A 24,426-nucleotide genomic window follows, 5' to 3' on the forward strand; every position below is an offset into this window, starting at 1 on the left:
CAACATCGTGAATTTTGCTTTTGTTTCTTTCGGTAAGCGCGAGGTTTAATGGATGATTCTCGTGTTGGGTTAAGATGCGATAAATATGTCGGCATGTTTCCACCATTCGTATGACTGGAAATGGTGGGTGACGAGCTTCAGCAATTACTAAAGAACTCGAGGTAGCCTGCGGAACCCCAAGACACACTCGCAGCCCTCTTGCCAGTAAACGTTGAAGACGTTCCTCAGAAGATTGCGATAAACCATGGAGAATAGGAGCCGAGTAAGCAATTTTTTGTTTTATGAGTGCGTTGTGAACTTGTAGTAGCGAAGAGACTGATCCCCCCCACGTTGTACCTGCGAGTCGCCGAAGTACGTTTATTACTGCATTGGTCTGCTTTTCAATTGCGCGGATGTGTGAAGCCCATGTTAGCTGGCGGTCAAGAATAATTCCAAGAAATTTATGCTCTTTCACGCACATCAAAGTTTGTCCATTAAGCGGAAGTTGGAAATTATTCAGCTGTCGTCTAGTAAAAGGAAGTACGGCTGTCTTTGCGTATGAAAGACTCATGCCTCTTTCTTTTAAAAAGGTGTCGATAATGTCAAGTCCCTCTTGCAGCGTTGTTTGAATGTCTTGTATATGAGATCCAGAGGCCCATATGCAGATGTCATCTGCGTACAGCGAATACTGTAGACCAGACGGGAGCTTTAGAGGCAAGGCTGCCATGACGCAGTTGAATAAAAACGGACTGAGAACACTGCCCTGCGGAACGCCCTGTGTGATGCTGTGATAATTACTCGCGCCTTCGGTTGTTTCCATAAATATTTTTCTGTCTTTCAAGAAATTTGATACCCATCGTAGTGCTCGACCGTGTAGGCCAAGCTCTAACATACCAGCAAGGATGTGTATGTGACTTACAGTGTCGAATGCTCTTTGAATGTCTAAAAATACTGCTACTGTCACATTTCCGCAACTTCGTTCATGTTCGACGCATGTGGCAATGTCTAATACTGAATCCATTGTAGACCGATTTTGTCGAAAACCGGTCATGTAATTGGAAAACATATTTGTGTGTTCACACCACCACTGCAGTCGACAGTCTATCATCTTCTCCATTAGTTTGGAAAAACAGCTTGTGAGGCTGACGGGTCGGTAGGAGTCAAGACAAAGGGGAGTCTTTCCTGGGTTTAGTACTGGAATTACCCGGGCTAATTTCCATGAATCTGGCAGAGTCTCTCTTATCCAGATGTCATTAAATATCTCCAAAAGAGCCATTCTTCCTACAGGACCTAGGTTCTTTAACATCGTATACGTGACACCATCTGGGCCTGCGGTTGTCTTTGTACGGCATGACGAAAGAGCACATGTCAATTCATTTAGACTAAACTCACAGTCAAGTTGAGGATGTTGTGACATAAAGCACGCACGAACTTTCTGTTCTGCTAGTGTTATCGAACTTGTAAATTGTAGGCAAGTGAACGGAATGCCTGGTCTGGATATAAGTTGACAGAATTCGTCAGCAACAGATGTTTCCGGAGTGCTTCGAGCTACGGCAAGGGCTTGGAAGGGATGGCTCTGGGTAACTGGACCAGTAGAAGATCGGACAACTGACCATATTCTGGGAACTGGAGTAAAGGGAGACAACGACGCGCAGTATTCTCGCCACCTTCTCGTACCTAATTTTTGTAAGCGTCTGCGTGAAGTTGACCGAACTTTCTGTGCCATCTTGTAGTCATCCAGCTTTCCACTGCGGCGGTAAGCCCGTTCTGCTCGCCTTCTAATTGCTCTTAGATATTCATATTCCCCGTCGACTGCAGCGTATTCATTTGGAACAATGACTTGCTTTGTGCAGATCTCATAAGACTCACACAAGATATTTGCAAAACTTTGAAAGCTCGGATTTTCGCCTAATGAGTTACTCAAGTGGTGACGAAAACTTTGCCAATTAGTATATTTTGAGTAGCGCCGGGTCCCCTCCATCCGTATGAGGCGATGTTTTACCAGGATCGGAAAATGATCACTACCGTGCGTTTCTATGTCCGTTGACCATTCAACGCCATCAAGAAGGTCTTGTGAGCAGAGCGTGACGTCTATACAGCTTGAGTAACGAAATCCCCGCAAGAACGTTGGAGAGTTGTCATTTAACACGATAAGATTACTTTTTTCTGCGGCAGACTCTATTATGCTTCCACGGGAATCGTTATATTCACTACCCCAGATGACGTTATGTGCGTTGAAGTCCCCACAAACCAGCACATGTGAGTTTGCGATACCAAACACATTCACCAAGCTGTCTACTGATATTTTGCTAGCACATTGTAGATAAAGACTGATCACTGTGACGCTTGTATTTCTGAAAGATATCTTGCATGCTACGAACTCCGGTATATTTAAATCGCTCGATTGTATTAAATAGGACGGCAGGTCCTTTCTCACACATAACATCGCTCTGCTATTTCCAGCGATGCGCGATGATTTATATATAACATAGTTTGAAAGACGAAAGTCATCTCTTACGCCTGCCTCCTGTATACATAAAACAGGAAAGTTATGTTGAGCTAGTAGTTTGCGAAAATCAGCTGACTTGTTTCGAAGGCTATTAGCATTCCACTGAAATACGAAAACATTGTTGTAACGATTATTCATGGTAAGCCTGCCGTGGGGCTGTTGGTGGTTGTGGAAGCACAAACGATTCCATAGAAAGCAGTGCTTTTACCTCTGGTAGGTTGTTTGCTTGTGGAATGGCACTTAGAATTGCACGCAGAGCTGTGAATAGCATGGGCAGAATCATCTGGGCTACGGGTAAAGACGCGTAATCACCAAACGACGCTGAAGCTCCATGCGTGCTCGAAGCAGGTGGCTGAAGAATTGACTGAGATGGTCGCTGGGATGACTGGTGTGGTTGAGGCGAATGCTGAGGTAGTCGCTCAGATGTTAACTGAGGTTGCTGTGTCGATGGCTGAGGGCGTTGCTGAGAAGGTCGGCGAATTTCACTCGAAGCCTGGGCAAGGTGAGTAGCATTCTCTGAAGGTGGATCATGCCGCTCGCTGTCAGAACGTTGTCGACCTGAGTGCTTTAGGGCTGCAGAATAGCTCATATGGACCCCTTGCTCTTTTTCTTTGTGAGGAGTTGGAGGCGCACATCTTACAGCATCAAGGTTGGGTGGCGGCGCATTGCGAGGAGGCAGCCTTCCGTATTTCAACTCATGTCTGCGCAACCTTGAGGCAGCTCTGCTCTGAGGGCACCCGGAGTAGGAAGCTGTATGGTTTCCGCCACAGTTGGCACACTTTGGCTGACACACAGAATTGCACTCTGAATGGTTGTGGTCTTCTGAGCATATCTTGCAGCGACGCTGAATGCGGCAGTTCTTCGATAGATGTCCAAATCTCTGGCAGTTGTAGCATCTTAGAGCAGGGCCATGATATTCTTCTACGGGATGGCTCGTGAAACCTAAATGCACTCGTTGCGGCATTGGTTTGTCTTCTCTGAAATGGAGGATGACGGTTCTCAGAGGGCGTGATTCTACCGCTCCGTCTTCTTGGCGATTGTAGCGCGCCTGACGACGGGCAGATGTCACTCCAAAATCCTTCAGGAAGTCAACCAGTTGTTCTTCCGTGTACTCAATTGGCACATGGCGTATCTTGCCAACATTCTTGGTATAAGACGCCGGAATGAATGGCTTGACTTCCAAACCAGCAACTTCGCTCATGGACAGTAGATGTCTTGCAGATGAGACTGAAGTGACGTTGACAGAGAAACTTCCATCTCTATTCACGCGGAAAGACTGCACTTTTTCTTTTGCCACAGAGACAATTTCCGACGCAGCGCGGTTTGGATTCACTTGCCAGAAGTTGCGTCCTTCCTGTGATGGTCGAAAAACAACTGGAATTCCCTCAGGCCGCTTCTTTTTATACGTTACCAAGGAGAACGGCGTTTCATCGCAGTCTATATCTTCATCGTCACTTAGATCATAGGTAGATGTTTTGTCGTCGTAAACCCGTGGTTTCTTGGCTTCACTTTCGCTGGTCTCAGCCATATTCACTGAAGGTGCGCTGGTAGGTAGGGCGGCGTTGAAAACTAGCGTCGCCGGCTTGATGACATTGGGCGCTTGTTGTGGCACTTCCGAATGCGGCGTCGATTCTGCGGCACTCATGCGCCTAGGAACGCGCTGTCGGACATATGGCTCGTGCCGATGTTCTTTGCTGCCTACCGCCGTGGTAGGCGTAGATGCGCTGCGGAGCGCAGCCAAACCACGCGATATTGTGCGTGATCTGTAGCACACAGGAATCCCACGGGATGTCTGTTCTCCGTGGACAACAGTGAAGTCTCAACACAGCACCGATTCTTCGAAGAAAACAGAAAATAATATCTCACCGAAGAAGCAGCGGCCACTCGGAGGGACTTCTTCTTCTTCTTCTGCTCTCACGTTACTTGTGTTGATGACCTCGAGTTTGTCTCACTGTTGTGCAGTCAATTGTAGGAACTGCGCTCTATATATATAATGCGAGGCTGCAGTGCGGAGCGCGTGAGGCAACGAGCTATGCGTCACTGCGAGCCCCACCGCTCCACGGCGAAATTCTGCGAATAAGGGGAACAGCTTGAGCTGATGGTTTGTTTGTCTTAATCCGCTTTATGCCAGATCCCGACTGGTGAACCTCCAGGCCAAGAACGCGCAGCTCTTAGGTCAAAGGAATTAATGATGAGCCAATCTTGAGTTGAAATTCGTTATCGCAAACAATCTTCCTGCCTGGTTTGTTGGCAACGTGCACGTAGCGAGATATATGCGTCGATAGCTGTAGTCGAGCGCTATGTCCGTAGTGGTGTAGCACATGAAGACCTTTTTGCAGTTGCTGAAGTTGTATCTCGAGGCTTCTGTGAGTAGACTACAATGTGGTGTCGCCGGTATAAGTGATAAATTCTATATTACCGACACCTTGCAGTTTCCACGCTAGAGGCACAAAGGCAGCATTAAATAATAGTGGTGTCAGGACGCTCCCTTCTTGTACCCCACGGTCTGTTGTAAAAAAAAAATATCTTATTCGCATCGGATAGTTCATCCTACTGTTGTAAGCATTAGACAATGCCGCGTTGAAATTGTCATATACGGCAGCGCAAAGGGGCGGTGACGCAGAGAAAAAAGAAGCACACACTACAAGCTTTAGTCCCGCATGCTTCGTCAGGGCAGCAAATGTTCCTGCCCTGAGGATGATGGGTCGCCTTGTCGAAACGTTGACTTCAGCGACATTCTTTGTACCATCGCTGTTAATCAAGCTATGCGGTGGTGAAACAAAGATATGTTTAAATATTTAAAAAAACAGGGCCAGAAGAAGGATATCGGTGGTGTTTGATGCTTAGGGGCCATCAATAGTTGTATTTGGAGATTCTTCGTCATAATTTATTTCCATGATACCCAAGTAAAAATGAAGTTCATTTGTCGCGCGCTCTCATTTGATGCCGCAAGCTCAATCCTTAACGAAATTCGTCAGATCACTCATGGCGTGGAGTACATTCTGACGATCGCCATGTCTGGCTTTTCATTCTCTTGAGAACTAATTTGGTTCACGTGGCTGACTAAAGGTGTGACCTAGTGTGTGCGTCACTAGGCACGTGATAACGCAGCCAGTGGGAAGGCGGTGGCGTCACGCCATAAGTGCATAACGGGAGCGCATTCATGGCGTTCAGAGGCCTACAAGCGGTACAATGATTTCGCTTTCCCAAACGTAAGCAGCCTCTGCCGAATTTTTTCTTCCTTACGTGTCGATATTTTTTACTTTGCTTTGTGTAGTCATGATTTTCGATATGCTGTTTGACGAATTAGTCATTTCTTAACACAATAACCGTACTTCCAATCATTATTGATATCAATGATCTGATAATCAAAAATTCTTTATACTTTCATTTGTAGAACGAACCAGGAAACTTGCCACAAATATTGCCATAGACTTTTACATTAAGAAAAAAATTGTCACTTTAATATAACAGCGTATGCAAAAACTATTCTACAGGTTACACAGCAAAGCGATAAAGAAAAAAAAAACATGCAGATCCAACGCACATATTGGAATCTATGTGAACGGAAGCTTTAGTAAAGCGATTAATTAAATAAGTTCCAACAAAGACAGACGCTTACAATTTTGTTCACTTTCACTCTACGCAGCCAGTAATGTCATGGAATGCTTATGTTTATCGACCACAATAATTTTACTTATCCCTTACGGTATTCCAGACGAGTGCCACGGCCATGAGGAATTTAGACTAACATTTTCATGACTTCGCTTAGGAAGACACACAATCGAGCACACCTAAGAGCTTGAGATTCTCAGACTCATTATTAGACCGAGTGGCGCCGCAGAAAAATGGCCACAGCGGGGGTGGCGCAGATGACAAGGTCTTTAAAGAATGGTGCATATTGAACAACAAGCCCGTTTACACGAGCCTCCTTGGTTTTATAAGGAACAACCAGCTTCATGAAATAATAAAATACTTAGGCCATGATGCCATATATAAACTAATTTTCTGCTTCCGACGACACCTCGTGTGATGATTGTGGTAGCGAGGAGACTCTTCGACACCTTCTCTGTGACTGTCCTCGCTACAATTTACACAGACGATCGCTCGCAATCGCGATAGCGCTCTATGACCAAAGACCTCTAACTGAGGAACTTATTTTAGAATACCGACCTCACAAGCCGTCGCAGGGGCGCGAGACGAGGGCACTGTTGTAGTTTTTAGGAGCGACAGAATTGGACAAGCGGCTGGGGTCTGAACCGATGTTTATAGTGCTGCAAATGCTACTGTGCTGCGCAGTGACGGTATACGGTTACAGTAACCGACTGTGATTGTATGTCTATGCTCCTTTCGTTCTTTATCTCTAGTTTGCTATCACTTTACCTCCCCCTCCCCCCTCTCCTCAGCGTAAGGTAGCAAACCGCATCTTGCCAGCTGGTTAACCTCCCTGCCTTTCCCTTTTATTCTCTCTCTCACCCTCTGTTTTCTGATTATAATTATAATTTTTTTCATTCATTTATACTTCATAAAGACTTTTCAACACTCATTCAGAAGAAGGCTATGGAGAGAACACCACAATTGGCACAAGATTGTCTCAGCGCTGAGTTTAGTGCCGCAGCTAAGTTAGCACACCAAAAAGCGTTGCATCCAAAGCACACCACCACTTCTCATCAACGCAATGGCTTTAGGGCCCCGTGTCGCAGAAAATTAGGGAGGGTGGGGGGCGGCATCCGTCGCCGGCACTGCCTGTCACGTGAGCGAATAAATAGTTCCAAACCACGCATACCGGAGCACGCAGGCCCTCCTTGTAGCCCAGAGGCATTACTGAACTAACTGAATTTCTCAAAGTAACATGCGTGAGAAAAATCCTAAAGTACGACTTACGCACACCCTACAAACATAATAGCGTCAGATTGTAATTTGAATATACGAGAAAACATGATTCTGTTACGCGGGAACGCAAACACAAACCCGATTTCCAGCGTTTCTACCATTCTTAGCTCGGCGCGCCCGGTTTCTTGCAACACTATCCAGATGGCGCTAGCGTCGGCCCATCGGCACCCACGTAAATTGCCGCATTTCTACGACAAAGCACGCCTTCATGCACAGCGTTCAGTGCCAGCATGTCCCGGTAAACATTACGGTTACACAAGCTGCAGTCACCGGGAAGCGTGAGAAGCAGTCGGAGATCTTTGATTGCTATCGCGTTTCACTCCTCAAGGCGATGCTTAATTGTCCCCCAAATTTTGTCAATTTTATTTTATAAACCTCTTATGCTGCAAAAGGTTGGATAGGTGGGCTATTTAGTTGGTAGTACATTATACTAAAAAATGTAGAGCAGTGTGGTGTGTGTTTCTTCTTCTACGTTCTTTGTCGAAATCTTTTTCTCTTATGCTGCTTTTATTTAACATGTCTTTATTGTAATAATGTAGGAGAACTACTGAGCCTTATTATCAATACGGTCTTCTTGCCACATGCGGTGCCGAACTTTAAATTTAGAATAACTCGTCAGTAAATATGCAAAAATTACTTTTCTTCAGCAATTCAGAACGGTAGCTTATTCTAACGCTTGTGGGTCGTGCGTAGAGCACGCTTTGCAGTGAACAACATGTCGGCATTGATAAGCTTAGCAGTGTATGTGGAGGAAATAGCACACGATAAATGCTTCACTTAGAGTGTGTTGTCGCCCTCTAGTAGTATCGATGCGCCTGGGTCCTTGTCTTTTTTTCGTGCATTGTGTTTGGATTTGTGCATTTGGGATATTGGACATTTGTGGGATTTGGAGGAATTTTCCTACTGCAATGTTGCGACATCGCCCTTAGCCCGTTGAATCGCTTTAAATAAAGAGCCCACTAAGACATTACGCAAAAAAAAGAAGAAAAAAAAGGCATGATTCTCATCAATGGACAAAGACTTCTTTGCAGCTAGAATGATCTGGAATTTGATTGTCGATGCCAAAACAATAACAATATAAAGCAGGATCGAGCATTCGGCTTCACAGGCTAAAATTTTCGGAAATCGAAAAATTAGAAAATCCGAATGGACTAGCGAAAACTTCACTCCGAAGGCCATTGTGTTTAACTAAGCGCTAACAACATTACCCTACCCTCGGCTCCATGAATCGTTGTCCTGTGACCGACATTCTATTCGTGGACACCGTCAAGCTTCTCTGTGCCTTCAGATATGCTTCCGTTTTATTGTTTCTTTAAGCGAAACCTTTCGGACTTTCCTTACCCATCCTGATCCCGGCTCGACGAATAGGCACTGTACTTCACGCCACGTAGCACCTGCGCGAGGGGCCATGTGCACGCGTGATCATGTGCTCCACGCCAGCTTCAAGTAGGCCATGGACGCAGGAATGAAACGAGCAAAATAATATTCAACATTGACCCCTGTCTACCTCAGCCTATTCATCTGCCCTCGAAATTCGTTCCTCGGCAAAGAGCCGGCTTTGTCCTCGTGACACCTCTGCGTCGACGTCTCACAGCGTGCATCCGGCGCGAACTGCTGTTTGCAGTTCGGCTTATTCGGCGAACGGTGCATCGCATAAACATAAGCCTTGCACGAGACTGCACGTTGCGTAGCCTGACAAAGCGTTATACATAGCGTTATGCGTTATGTAATTTAAGTTATGCACATAGCGTTATACACATAGCGTTATGTAATTTAAGTAACGGCTTCACAAGAGTTTCGCTTCACATTGACATGCAGTACGTGGGATTGTCGTTCCTTTTCTTTCGTCAGTATTGTCAGCATCGACATAGCGTCACGTTGTAGTGACGGTGAAGAATGAAGCGCCGTTGAAAGTGTGAATTGAGAAGTTAGCTCTTTACTGCGGGAACTCGCGCTCAGAAAAGCAGGCAGCACGCGAATCGCAACGATAGCGGCGAGCACATTTATCAGCCATCGAATCTAAAGCTGCGGATCATGTCCGCCGGTCCTTGTCCACACGTCACTGAGTGGCCGCTGGTGTTCGAGTACATCGGACAGGTGCAACACTTTTCGCATGGTGTGCGCAATGTAATGCGACCTGGCTTTCTGGCTGCATAACCGATGACGACATTTCAGAAATTCCGGATATACGTGCGCACGGCTTTCACAAAGCGATAACCGGATAACAAGGATTATCCGGTGAAAGACAGTCGCCGGCCAGAAGGAAAACGGCGGACGTGCGGCAATGGGTTTGCCTTGAGCATATTTTCAATGCTTCCCGTTTCTTGGTGCCTCTACACGCTCCCCATTTCTTTCTTTCTTTCTTTCTTTCTTTTCTTCTTTCTTTCTTTCTTTCTTTCTTTCTTTCTTTCTTTCTTTCTTTCTTTCTTTCTTTCTTTCTTTCTACAGCGAAAGTGGAGCAGGAACTAAAGGCTCAAGGCCTGACAGAGGCTCCTGCCCCAGGTAACATGTTCAGCATAGAGTTTCACATAACCGAGTGTTATAACTACAAAACAACACACAACTCATCCATGTATAATATATGCACGCATTCTGATGTACATATCACCATTTCTGAATTTATATGTACATGCATTACATACATATGTACAGATACACTTTTACAACATAGCATCATATGTAGTACAGAAAAACATTATTATATATACGTTGTTATGATACAGAGCCATGTTGGTTAGTCATTGTTAAGTAAAAGAAATGGGATTATCAGCAAAAACGATTTGACGTATTGTTTAAATGTAGGATGTTGAAAGTCCACTTTGTCTGATATGTTATTTAACAAATGCTGTATCTGGAAATTTAAGCTCTGTCGGTCGTAGCTGATTATAGTCAGGGTTGTTCTTCTTTGCTCTTGACTCAGGGAGTACTTTGATATAGTGTGACTTGAAGTACTGAAATACAGCTTACTGTTTTTTATATGTTACAATAACTTGCAATAACCTTCTCCACCGTTTGCTATTAGTCGGCACTGTACATATGTATTCTCGTGTTCTTGTTCTTGCGCTGTTGCGTTCAGGTTTCCCTATGAGCTAGGTTCATCCCTTTTTCTGCCACTTCACCGTATTCTTCCTCCTTTGAATGATCACTACCTGAGGGCCGCGAAAGAAGAGTATATAGTAGGAGTAAAAAAGAAAGGGTGAGATAGAAAGAAAATGAGAGGAAGCATACTAGACAAACTCGTACGTTCAGAAAGCCATGTTTGTCTTGGAAGTGGCGCAAGAGGTTTCTTTGCTCAGTGCCGTACATGGCAAACATTCCTACAGCCTCGTTTTGTTTCTCGTAGTTTGTTTTATGCACTGGAATCACTGGTGGGGTAGAGCAAGGCAAAAGTCAAACATCGCTTCCATTCGAAAGTTGGCTGTCTATACAGTGTATTCTTATTGTCTTTTTTTTTTACTCCAATGTGAATTCTCGCATACGCCTTTTCTCTCTCTTTATATTCTACTTATGCATCCTTCAGCGTCTACGGCGTATTATCGCGGAATGGAAGGGTAGGAAAAAACACGGGCGGTGAAACTGTATGCTTCACAGCATCGACGAGTGGGCGCCCAAGACAAACAAACTCGTGAACCCGCGACGGCAGTAGAGACATCTACCGTGCAAACAAGTAACTTGAATCGGGAGAGAAACAGAATAGAAAAAGAGGCGATTGAGCTCTATGAGAACGAGCGCCCCTTACTACTTAGTGGCTTCTATACCTTTTCTGCGTCCCTCAGCGAGGCCTGTGACGTCCAGAGCCGGTATATATTTCCGTACCACACGGTAATGTAGTTGGACTCCGGAGCATTCTGCGAGACGAAAATTCTTGGGCCGTGACCAGATCTGTCGCTGGCTCAAAAAGCAATTCACGCACTATTACAGTTAATGAAGTGCACAGGGGTGAGTGACCGTCCACAGACTTGCGGAGCGTATACTTGCGCGCCGGACCAAATGTGCAATTAGTCGCAGACATACGACTATACTCCGCCATTGCGCGATCGACAAGAGGCACACCATCCACTAGTGGATACCGGGTCACTGCGGAATTCCGCGATATCACAGCGCGAATGAAGCTACCCGACCGGCCCACGATGGTGCCCATATTATACCAATGCCATTTTCAAGAACAGATGCAGCCATCAGTCTTCGCTGCTTCGCACGCGAGCTTACGCAGACTCTGTGGAACACCAGTGAATTCACGAACGCACGTCTACACAGATTGGATCCACGTGTGCAACTCCATCTTCCACCAGAGTTACAACGAGCGGAAGCAACACTTCTGTGCCGCCTATGGTTCGCCGTGGCATTCACGAACTCCTATTCCTCCCGCATTTGAATTGCCGACAGCCCTGCTTGCGACACCTGCGGCTGCCAAGAGACGATCACATACCTCCTCTGTGACTGTCCACGCTAGAATGTGCAAAGAAAAGTGCTCGTGACCACGCTCAAAAAACTGAACAATCGCCTCTTGACAGAAGGAAAGGTTCTAGGACACTGGTCCAGACGGGTTTCGGCATTCAAGGCCTTAAGGGCTTTGCTCAAGTTCTTAAGGACATGTGAATTGTGCGACCGCCTTTGACTATTGTTGCGCCTAACATCGCGTTACTGTATGCATTTTCCTTGTTTTTTTCTCTCTCTTCCTTCTCCTTTTATTCCATTTACCCCTTTCCCCAGCACAGGGTAGCAAGCCGGTATTTACACTGGCTAACCTCCCTGTCTTTTTTTCCCTTTTGTCTCACTCTCTCTCTCTCTCTTGCGCGTGCGCGTGTTCGCCCTTTTAATATTTTTGTTTACTTTGTTATTAGCACTTATAGAATAGCAAATAACTGCTTCGTCAAAAAGCCTTGCAACTTTTGTTAGTTTTTCTGTGAGTGAGTATTCTGTAAAAAAAGTTTCTACAGATTAAGGTGCTATGGCGAACTCAGGATTATTGTATTCTAACCTGCGGTAAGCTTTGTTGAGAAGGTCGGTTATTCGTGAAAGCCGCGATATATTTTTGACAATGTTAACTCCAAGTTAATTGTAGAAATGTACAACGTGTAAATAAAATTCATTGACATCATGAGCAGGCATGCAGATAGTTGTTATAGACGTGCGCTTTAGCTTACATTTGACACCATTTATATTTGTACGCAGAGACTTTTACACCACACACAAAGTGATTTGAAAATACCTAGAAATCGAATGTCGTTAGGACATTACATTCCAATACACGAATAAACACGAGCTGCTAAATCGCTTATATATAAATTAAAAAAAAAACTAAACAAATATGTACAGCGCCTAATTGTGATTTCATATTGAGAGACTAAGCGCATTGAGTGTGCTTTGCAAGGCTTTTAAGTCAGACGAGGAGCCTATAAAACAAGGTTAAGCTGCTTACTTTATGGATTATCCTTTGATGGAACACTTTGTCAAATGCTTATTTTCAAGGAAAATGCAGCTTGCTAGCGAGATATTATCATGAAATACGTTGAGCATGCGAGTTAACAGTATCTAGCAAATAAAAACTGAATGAGCCCGAATTGTGAAAGCCAAGTTGTGACGACGTACGAAAATGAATGGGACTCGAGAAGACCGGTCAAGAAAGGCTCACGTATGCTCCAGAGTCTTGCAGCGTACGCAAGTGAAATATATTGGCCTGAAATTAAGGGAACCTTGCTTGCCACGTGTTTGCAGACTGGAGAGCTACCGTGCTTGATTGATTGGTGCAAAATCCTTTTATGTCGATAGGCGAGTAACCTCTGGTTTTGAGAAATTTTCAATCAACCTGGTCGCAACCTCTCTCTGAGGAGGGCTTCGGCGACATAATAATGTTCGCGACACCTTCGTGACATTTAATTACGAGAGAACTCTCTATGCCATAAGATCCTTATTTGTACTGAGCGATATTCCAAGTAATCAGCTTATCGTTGGTTGTCTTTTGAGGACAAATGGCGAGGTTCTTATGAACCATAAAAAAAAAATTCGGGTGCGCTCGCGCACGTTGTAGCTGTACCGAGCGGTCGCAATACCTCTGCAGCGGAAGCCATGCACAACCAAGAGGGACGCAAAACGGCTTCGTATCATTTCGCTCCAGAGCCATTTCCAAGCACTCATACGCATCACATGACCGTGCGGATGGCGGACACACCCTTGGTATCAGTACTTTCTGATCGAGCCATGAGTGGGGATTGTGCTGGCAGAGTCAAATTAAGATAAAGAAATCATAAGCGGCGCGCAGCCCGAGCAAGGCGGCTGCCCCAACGCAGCCACGCGAGCGCAACGCCCCTCCTACGCTCTTCGTGGCCAGTCATACGCAGGGAGGGTCGTCTGTTCGCGTTTGTTCCTGCGCTTATCGGCGTAACGACCATCGGTCCCACCCGCACCAAATACTGCATGCTAACGAACAGACGCCGCCGCGGGCGTCGATGAAGATGGCAGCGCAACGACGTGGTCAGCGATGTCTAATTGCTGCAGCAGCCGTGCCATTGGGTGACCGTATTAGTCGTGTTCCGACGACCCGCGTACGTGTCTACCATCGCCGCTAGATGAGTTCCTTCGTCGTATTTGCTGGGCCAGTATATGCTTTAGCTTTTCATCGACGTTGAGTGCTGTTGTGCCCATTACGTCTGTCGTACTACCTCTGTCGTCTGGTTCTCTGGTAAGATAAAGATAAGTAAGATAAAGAAATCATAAGCGGTGAGGAGCCCGAGCATGGCGGCTGCCCTGACGCAGACTATTCAGAGTTCGGCATCGACTTACCAGGCCAATAGTATTACGTTTGAACTTGAGTTGTTCTGTTCCGGACGAGTGTCTAGAGAAAAAAAACTGAATTTCTGGTTTCTCAGAGAGAAGTCTGCTCGTTGAAACGCTGCCTCCTGGCAAATGCTTCTCTTGTTCGCCAACTGGTGATCAAAATGGTAAAGCACGTGATACCGTCGGCCAGCCTAAAACATTAGGCTTCTCGATAAAGTCAGCAACTTTTATTTCTATGCTTGTTAAATTGGACGATGCTTCCGATAAAAACGATAAAGCATGCGATAAAGCGATAAAGCATGCGGGACCATCAGCCAGGCTAGAACATTTGGCTTCTCAATAAAGGCAGGAACTTTTATTTCTTTGCTTGTTAAATTAGACGATGCTTACATAGAAGAAAAAACGCAGTTCTTCGCACTGCGGCTGTGAATAAACAAAAATGGAGCAAGCCTAGATGTGATGACACTGTGAAAAGACTGTCACAATATCTGACAAGTAGCTACGAAGTGTGTGATGGCAAAAATTTTACAGTGAGGCAGCGTGTAACCCACTCCACTCGCCATTCACAATATGCCAACCTGACAACGCTGGTAAAGAAGTGGTATCAGTGAAGGCTAACGGAACAAGACAAATGGTTACTCGCAATGAAACTGCCGTACCCAGTCTTCACCAAAATGTTATAGCTATCTCTTTCTCTACATGACAGTGCCTGTATCGTAAATGTTCTTTTCATGTTTCTCTTTTGTCATCGATAAATATGCCCACAAGAAGAGGAAGCATTGCAGTCGAGAATAGAGCCATAAGAGCCAGTCATTTTTTCATCACTGCCAACAATCACGTGTTGTTTGCCTTTATATTTTCCGTTAGTTTTCACGAAGATGCCGTGAAGGAACCCATCCCCCTATCAAGAGCTGTCGCAGCAGCAAAGCTTCGCATACTAGCGCGTGATGCCACACGATCCATGTGGAACTCGCCAGCTTTCCGACATACTCAACAGCACCGCCTGGACCCATCCCTCCGACTGCGCATTCCATCTGCACTATCCCTAATCGAGACAACTTTTCCCTGCCGACTGTGGCTAGGAGTGTCTTTTACGAGTGCATTGCTTTCTGCATCGGAATGACTGACAGTGCTACCTGTGATAGTTGCGGCAGCGAGGAAACAATCGAACATATCCTCTGTCATTGTCCTAGCTACAGCTCCCAGAGACAGTCACTCGTGACGGCGCTGGCATTTTTTAAAAGATAATTCGTCTCCCCTTACCCCTTCCCTAGTGCAGGGTTACAAACTGGATATTTGTCTTCCATTTAAACTTCCTGCCTTTCTAATCTCTTATCTCTCTCTCTCTCTCTCTCTTAGTTCACGAGGTACTATAAACAAGACAGTAAACACATTGTTGCACCATTGGCTTTGATCAACATCTGTGTTTTTATTATGCCTTTTTCTGGAACCTGTAGCAACGAAATAAATAAAGAAGGTAATTTCTATCTGAAAACTGCGTCGCAGCCTGACTCTTTTTCATGAGTATGTGGCGACTTGTAGTAAACAAGTCCACGTTTGTAAACCGTAACGACGCTAACTAAGGGTGGAAAAGCAGAAGGATCTTCTATTTTTCTTGACGTGCTAGTTTCAGACGACGACACTAACCATCTGAGAAGCCCTGTCAGGAAGCGTTTGTACGTTAGCGGTATCCCGTGAAGGTAGAAAGAAAGAAATAAGCGCGCAGGCTGTCACAACACTAAACAAATGCAACCAGGAAAACGACAGATAAGCGCCGTCGTTTCAGAAGTGGCCGGGTCGGGAGGGTGCTCATGCACGCAGACACCAGTGGATGCTAGTAAGATTGCAAAAAAGGCCACCTTCAATTGTATGAGCAACCTATGAGGAAACAATCGGACAAATAACGATGTATTTCAGAAGTAAGAAAATTACGTGGCAAAACCACGATACGACTATGGGGAAGCCGTAGTGAGAAACGTAGTGGGGGACTCCGGTTTGGTTTTCCGATCCAAGCAAAAGTGTTTTTGAATTTCGCCCCCATAAAAATGCGACTGCTGCAGCCACGGTCGAAAGGGTGACCTCGTGCTCAGAAGAGAGAGAGAGAGAGAGATGAAGAGGAAAGGCATAGAGGGTAACCGAATATTAGTCCCCCGTTTGCTACCCGCCTACACTGGCGTTTATAATAACGTAGCCATTGGGCTGCCCCTATGTATATTTAGCGTAGTACACCGGTACAGCGTAAATAAAAGGGCTATGGCGTTCTACGCAAAAAAAGAAAAAGAAAAACAAGCTTTGCACCTTTATTCTTTTTTCTATATCACCTGTAATTTACCGTTTTTTTTATTGCTCTCTAGGATTGGTTCTCCATTTGATCTGTTGCTACTAATTCTCCCAAACTTACTCCTTGCGGAAAGAGTTTCACAAAAAAAGAGAGAAGAACGTGTTTTCTTGCTAACACGGTTTCAATTCTGATGGCCTGCCTCGTTACTTTCCCAAATTCGCATATCCAATGGGTATTTAATAATATTTCTGCGGTGAACGTGAACGTGGAAATGTATTTGTGTGAGTGTGGCTATTTGTTTACCCCGTGGTTCCGTTATTTATGATGTTCACGGTAGTGGTTACTGCGTATTAGCTGTGACGAAATTGAAAATTTGGCAATCTCAGAATGTACTGTTTAAGTTTTGCTTACAAAATAATATTTAAAAGAACACGACAACAAAGCCCACATATTTAAGCTCGATATTATAAAAGAAAAAAAGAACTCTACGTTATATTCCTGCGCACATTGACATGATTAGTTTCATGTGAAGTGTGCTGTGCAACTCTGAAGTTTGTTCGTAGTTTTGTATTTCTAAGGCCACGATGATTCTCTAACGCAAATGAATATTTATGCGCTGTGGTGTCAACTCCCCGGAGATGAGTGCAGTTCGCATGTCTTGCAATGGCTCTGCGATTGTATTCAGTATGTTTATGTTTGTAACTTCTCATGTTGTTGTTCCAGCTTTGGTACATAAATCACGTTCTTAGAAACCTGCCAAAATAATTTTTGTTTGCTTGCGTGTGTGTGTGGTCATAGGAGTGGTGCTTTATTTTTCTTTTACTCATATAACAAGGATTGGCTGCCACCATTCTCAGAATATATATATATATATATATATATATATATATATATATATATATATATATATATATATATATTCAATGTTCCTAGAGGAAAAGTTATGAGGAGCCCGTGGGCTGTCGAAATCTGATTAGGCGAAGTTTTCATTGCTGCTTTCGAAGAACGCGGTTCCTGCGCCGTGACCGTTACAAAATAGAGACCACAGGACCCGGTTAGACATTTCCAATGGGAAGCACCTCGCCTAACATAAACGTGTTGCGCTCGATCGTGCACATGCCAGGCACGAAAATGAAGGTATGACGGCTATGTAACCACTACGACGGCAAGAAAATGACCGCACGATGACAACGCAACGATGATGATGAAATAACGGTGGCATGACAACAATGACATGGCGGCACCGGAATCAATACGGCACAATGACCACGACCAATGACCACAACGGCATGACAACAACTGCTTTACAACCATGGGATGACGACAATAAATTGACGATGGTTTGACGAAGATGGTTTGATGGGGATGGCGTGAAGACTGTGGAATGACGACGTTGGAATGGTGACGATGATATTGCGGCGACAATGTGACGACGATTGCATGAATACCACGGAGGCGATGACAACGCTGAACTAAAGGCGATAGTGTGACAACGACTTTATGATGACTACGGGATGACAAAGCTGGAGTGACGATGAGTCACAAAGCAACTGCTGCGGGCTGGAGTGGTTGGAGTGGCACACGCGCGCGAACGCACGCATGCAAATTTTACATGGCGTCACACCCTGTAATATCGATGCGATTTGCATTCTTGAAAGAGCGAGCAGGCAAGTCCATAAAATAGAAGTTCACTGATATATTTTTATTGATAAAGACGTTGCTACCCGTACAGATGGTTTCTATACATAATATTGCCAAAAGAATAGGTCCACATAGATGTGCAGGCGGCTATACATCAACCGTACGGATAATGTGCAGACAGCTTAAAGTGCACTTCCTTGACGTTGCTCACCACAATGGCATCCGAAACTAAAGCTGGGTAAGAATCCCGCAGCAACACTGCTCAATCCCACATTCCTTTCCAAACCCCGTTTCGTCAATTTGTTTTCCCGCATGACAGATCTTCAACTCAGCGGAGGGGGGGGGGGGGGAGTGAGGGGGAGGGGGGGGTTAGAGAAGGGGTACACGAGGGACAAAACACCGATCTCGCAGCATTGCCAAACAGGCGTGGCACTTCAAACAAAAGCCACTGGCCCATAGTTGACGCGGCGCACAATCTACGCGCCACAGGGAGTCGCTCGTGCGAGAGTCATCCATCTGAGGCTAGATTGATGTAGCTCTTCAACGCCCTCAAGCGGCGCTTTCAGTTTCACGCTCCCACGAGCTGCTTGCCTTTCCACTCAGCCTTAGGGAGCGGAGGGGAAGCGAGCTTATCTTCTCTCTCTCTCTTTTCTTGTACGTGTCTTTGTTTCTTATTTTCCGTCTCTCGCCTTTAAAGTCACACAGCACAGAGGAATTTGAGTTCGTGTGTAGACAATAAATGGAAGTCTGATGATGACACAGGTCATCCGGACGTTTCTCTCTTTTTTTGTCTCTTTTTTGTTCGTTGGACTCTTTGTGCCCTCGAATGCTCAAAAAAAGCAAAACAAGAACGGCAATACGTGCAAGCGACCAATGATCACACGAGAAAAAGAAAACAAAAAGAAGGAAACGTGTTTCGGAAAGCATAAAAAAACAAAACGGAAGCAAATAGGAAAAGAACCGAGGACACAGCGGCTCTTATTGCTCCCGCGACAATTGTAAATGACACTTGGAACTCTGTTCAGCAGCCACGTGTGGTCCGTGTTAACTTTATTCTTACGCTTTCTTTGCTAAACGCGGGTATTTTTCGCTTTTGTTATGAACCACCAGTACTGCCTTGTTCTTTTCCTCATGCCTTCATAACTATCCCTTTATTCCTAGTCAAATCTTTCCTTATCCCTGGTGGTCTCTTCTTTTTCTTTGGAATCTCAAATTTGTTTCATGACTTTTGTTCTTCTCTCTCTCTCTCTCTCTCTCATTTGTTCCCGGATGGAATCATTGAAGCACGAAGCACTCAGATCAAAAAAGGGTGCGACGAACAATGCGCGAATCCGTAGCGAGGTCCTGTGTCGGGCTTTCTCTCACTTCCATTTCGATCTCTCTCCCTCTGGTTTAACTTATGTACTTTCCTTTGTGCTTTAACCTTTCCCTCTTATGCCTTTTTTTCCGCGGTGCTAAGCACGTGCTCCGTGTCCCCCATCGCGAAGTCCTGGTGTCCCGATCAAAGTGTCATTTCGGGCCGTGTCATTCGAATCTCATTTGCGCCATCAGCTGCGGCGAGTAATAATCGCCGACGGCAGACCCTCCCCTCGACATTCTCACTCATATCTATCTCACACCTTTTGTTTTGCTTCACCTTTCGTTACCACCCTTTCTCTCACCTTTCTTTCTAGCTCATGCGCATGTGTACTCACGCGCACACACATACACACGCACAATAAGTTCCATCCACCTTGTGCCGATCGGAAACCTTTTTCCCGGCAGGCGCCGTTACGACTGGCGACTGTGTTACGAATGAAAGCGACAGAAACGCACTCGACCGAAAACGGAATTTCTTTTTTCCGCAAGAATGACGGCCGGTACAGCGACTGTGTGCTGCCGGGGTTTAACGGTCTCGCATACTCTTCTGGGCTCTTCACACGTGCGACGTATCTCTTTTCCTTTTTTTTCTTTTTTTTCTGAATAAGCCTTTGTTTTCACAGATCGTTATAATCTTCCCAGAGAGCTGTTATGCGCAATCACAGCCATCCTGGCTGAGGACACAAAGTGTGCAGCTCTGGGTCCGTAAAAGCATGTTCACTTCTTTTTCCTTTTAAACCGTTACTATACATCTGCATTTTCTTTCTTCCATCAGCCAGTATATTTCAAGGGTGACAGTCTGGAACTAGAAGGAAACGCGAACGTCCCACGGTAGTGTTAATGGGCATGAAAACAGCGGTGTTAGCATAGATTTCGCAACAGAAAATTACAAGGAAATGAAAGTTGTTCCTGCACAACACTGATCTAAAAGCCAAATACATATTGTAGTGTTATCGGTTCTCTGATCTGACTCAGCACTCATGTGCGCAGGCTGTGACGTCATGGAGCAAAAGGGATAAAAAGCGGCTGTCTAATAAACACGGGGCTTTTTGGGTTCGTGGCTACATCGGAGTGCCGTCAGTCTTTTGCTTGCATCACCGCTCCGGCAGCGGACACGACACATATGCCTAAATACGTATAACACGCGAGAAGAAAAAAATAAGGCTTTGGTACCTACGCATTTTTGCCAAAACTGCCTTCATCTGAAGACAAGTGAGCCGCGTACTCGAGGTTCCGTATTTCTATGTCCACTTTATCGAGCATTTCAAAGGCCAGCGAGTATGCTTTATCCTCACTAAATATACCACGACTGCACTCATAAGTACTAGTTCCGGCGTTTGAGCTAGAATAAGAAAGCAGTTCCCCAAACTCTTTATCTTCAGACATGCATGGACAAGCCGTAAGCGTCTTCTGTCTGTGTGCTACATAATTTCCATCCGTCATCTTTTTCTGTTATTTTTTTTTGCGGCGGGAGAAGACAAAGGCTGCCCTTCCCGAGCGCTCCATAACAGCGTCTAGACTTTCAGATGTCCCGAAACCTCTCGTGTGGGAGCGCGTTCGTCTCAAGGAGTTCCTAAGAGTTAGTGTTCAGCGACGAACGAGACCCGCAACTCGGTCACGCCAGAGCATGTGACCTTCGCGTCAGAGCCTACGTATCAGCAGTGAAAGTCCGACAACCACGAACCACCATGAAAAAAAAATGGCAGTGGCTTCGCTCGGCTATACGAGGTTATACGTAGCGAAAGCTAAGGCGTAGCATGGTTAGCCTTGGTTATTCTTGATTGCAAGTCCAGGTTAGTCTGGTTGTCTAGCTATGTTGCGGCGTTTAGCCAGTCGTTCGGCGTGCTGTTCGTCTGTTTCCTGGGCGATTCGTATCCTCTTCATCTCGTTTCGATGTCGATTCCAGGCCTCTTCCTGCTCATCAGAATTGTCGCCGTCCATACTGCCGCCTCAAGTGTGGTTGCGGCGCACGCGAGCTCTCCTTTTCAGCATGCGACGCAGCTGGCGAAGCGAGCGGAGGCGAACGCAACGACGAGGAACACGTGTGACGTCGTGTGCCTCCTCTGAGCACGGACACGGCGAAATCGCAAGTTCGCGGCCACTAAAGTTCTCGCTTTAAAAATCTGGCAGCTTCACCCGAATCGTGAAGCTTGTGACAGAAATCTCGAGGTTCAGCGTTGCGCTTAAATTCCTCAAACGATTTCCTGACTATAAAACGGGCGCGACGCGTCGGCGCAATGTAGCACGCAAGGCGATTCCTGCTGGGCAGACGAAAACAGCGCCCCGGCACTTACCAGGCATCTCATAACGCTTGCGTGATGATTGCTGCCAGTGGCGTTGCAGGCGTCGCACCCATAGTTGGTGCACGAGATGAGACCGAGGGCAAGTCGTCGGCGTTTGGTCGGCGCCCAGTGAAATTTTAGACAACGTTAGCTTGAAGTTTACAGACTGTTTCGCTCGGACCAGATCATACGTACAGCAGCTCACTGTGCTTACAGTATGCCAAGGATGTTTAAACTTGCTTGCGGTACGCGTGCGCACAAAGCCCGTGCCAGCAGCGGAATACAAACGCTGTATTTTTTACATTGTTGCTTCTGTTATGCGAACAAGGAGCGGCTACATTCGGATATCGGCGGCGCGAAAAGAGGAAGCGCGGAAACATGCACGCTTGCAGTCTGGGAGGGACGCGCATGCGTGCAGGCGTCGGTCTCGACACCAGGGGTTAACCGCTAGAAGGGGAGGAGGGTCGCTTTGCCACGCGCTCTCGCAACCCGCAAACTTTTGCTGTTGACTGTACCTGACGGCACTGCGCCGCCGACTCAGCGGGTGAGACCCACGAAGAATCAGACGTGTGAGAGGAAGAACTGCTCATCTGCGGACAGCGCGGAAAGCCGTTGAATTTATGTACTGTGATTAGTAAGCAACGCATCTTATCACGTATAGTTATGCTGGTTGTACTGTTTACCGGGATGAAGTAAATATCGTAAAAAGGAGAACCCTTCTGAACAATATGGGGCACGGCACCGCTACGTTGATTTGGCAGGCAGTACCTTTGCCTGGCGATATAAGAAACTTCCGGAGGGATTTTGGAATGTTTCCACTCACGCTCACTCGCGCGACGTTAAAATTCTCCCTATGCGTTTATAAAACGTTACCAGTCATTCTTATACAAATGACATTGTCTTGCACAAATTACAGTATTCAGTGTGCTTGTCGCTTTCTACGCCTCCATCGAGATACGAATGGAAACGAAATCAGTGCATACTGACGTAAAGTTCAGTCTTGGAAGCTTGTGAAAATACGAAATGGTTTTCGAATGGGCTAACACGCGCCCTATGCAGCTAAGCTAGAGAAATCTGTTTTCTTCCTCCCCTTCCTGCAGAGTCTGCCCGCGCCGACGTAGAAGGAGCTGCACGCGAAATATTGAAATCAATAAAAATTAAGTCCGTTTCTTTCTTTTCGTGTGTGTTGAGTCGTTCTAGAAGGGAGGGACAACAAGCAGTGGAAATATCCAGCGGTGCGACTGTTTCACATATTTTTTGTTCGCTCTTTCCGTGCTCCACGTAAGTCGTTTAATCGATGCGGCACGTCCTTTATTCTAATTACCGGCTCGTTTTTCTCAATATCGCTCGCTAATTGCTCTTAAAAAAGGGAGCGCGGTGTAGTACCTGATAAATAAAAAGAAAGTACGGCCATCTTTCTTTACTTTGTCGGCTGTGTACTTTGCGGACGCTAAATTTTCCAGCTTCGACGACAGCGCTTGCTTCTGCACGCCATATTAAGCAGCGAAGAAGTTCCCTGTGCGTACCTTCCCGCTTCTGCAAGCTATAACTTTGCTTTCAAAGCAATCGTGTGTTTTATAGAAGCATTGAGGCTGAATAAGAAAAAGGAAAAACTGCATTTGCTGTCAATTGCCTTCCTAGTGATTAAGTAGAGTGTAATAGAGCAGTCTGGTCACCGTGAGCTGACAACGCCTAGTTAAGGCTATTAAAAAATCTGAAAAGTCTTTGCACAACATACAAGAAGTATTATGTAGCGATGCAAAGGTGTCTGCCTTGCGCTAAAATGTGCAAAACCGCAGAAATTCCCCATTCGCTATGTGAGGCACCAGGCGCGATGCTTTAACTCTTTCCGTACCGCGCCCATTGGGCGTCGTTAGCCGGCTAACGATGGTTTGATACGCCGCTTTGGAGACCTTCCGCGCCGCTCACGGACGCTCTGCGCTATAGGATGTGAAGAAGGAGAACTATAGCTTTGTATTCCGGCAGTTTGCTTTTTCTCCGCCAGGCATTAATTTTTAGACGCACTCTTAACTTTAACGATCGTTAAAGTAGAAATAAAAATGGCCGCCTCCGGGAACGGCTCGCGCGCTTCGAAAGATCGCATATCTCGCAATTTCGCCGCGTATGCCGCTTAATTTATTGCTAGATCGAGCATCGGCGAGTCTGAGGATGCTGCCTTTTCGTCGCGCTTTGACTCTGAGAGAGACGACGAGGACGCAAGCCAGCCCGGAACATGTGCGGCCGCAGCACGACACGCCAAACTGTGGTTTGTGCACTTGAGCTATTTAGTGGAATACGTGTTCCAAAAAAAAAAATGATTTTTTTCGGAGATGGTGCCTGTTAGACGGGAGTACATCTTGTTTATCTCCGAATTTTTCTTTCATTTCCTTTCTTTGTATAAACGAGCCTGCCTTTACAAACTTTGGTAAATGTTATCCCACAATCTTGATTCTGACAATTTATATCTTTTTTTTTTATGACGTGAATCTCGTTAACAAAAGTTTAATGCTTGAAAAGCCTCACGTGGCTGACAGGCGTGAAACAGAATTTGCTACAAGAATATATATATAATACGAGAGCGAACTATGGCGCGCGTCTACCGAAGCTGCAAGCACTGTGGTTCCCACAAAATGAGAGCGAGAGTTAGTACACCGATTTACCTAGGATAGCTCCGTTCTTGTTTCAGATGGCTTTGCGACTGCGCT

At 45.7% G+C, this 24,426-nt stretch overlaps 1 protein-coding gene across 1 annotated transcript in view; it reads right to left on the reverse strand.

Annotated features, from left to right (window-relative positions):
* The window catches only part of LOC135897571 (G patch domain-containing protein 4), a 349,171-nt gene extending 327,416 nt beyond the window's left edge, over positions 1 to 21,755 (reverse strand). The window contains exon 1 of the mRNA XM_065426238.1: positions 21,734 to 21,755. Coding sequence (XP_065282310.1) covers positions 21,734 to 21,740 — 7 coding nt within the window. The 5' untranslated portion in view covers positions 21,741 to 21,755. The remainder of the gene's footprint in view (positions 1 to 21,733) is intronic.
* Between the last annotated feature and the right edge of the window lie 2,671 nt (positions 21,756 to 24,426).

The sequence above is a fragment of the Dermacentor albipictus genome, chromosome 4, assembly GCF_038994185.2.
Source record: "Dermacentor albipictus isolate Rhodes 1998 colony chromosome 4, USDA_Dalb.pri_finalv2, whole genome shotgun sequence".
Taxonomy (NCBI): Eukaryota; Metazoa; Arthropoda; class Arachnida; order Ixodida; family Ixodidae; genus Dermacentor; species Dermacentor albipictus.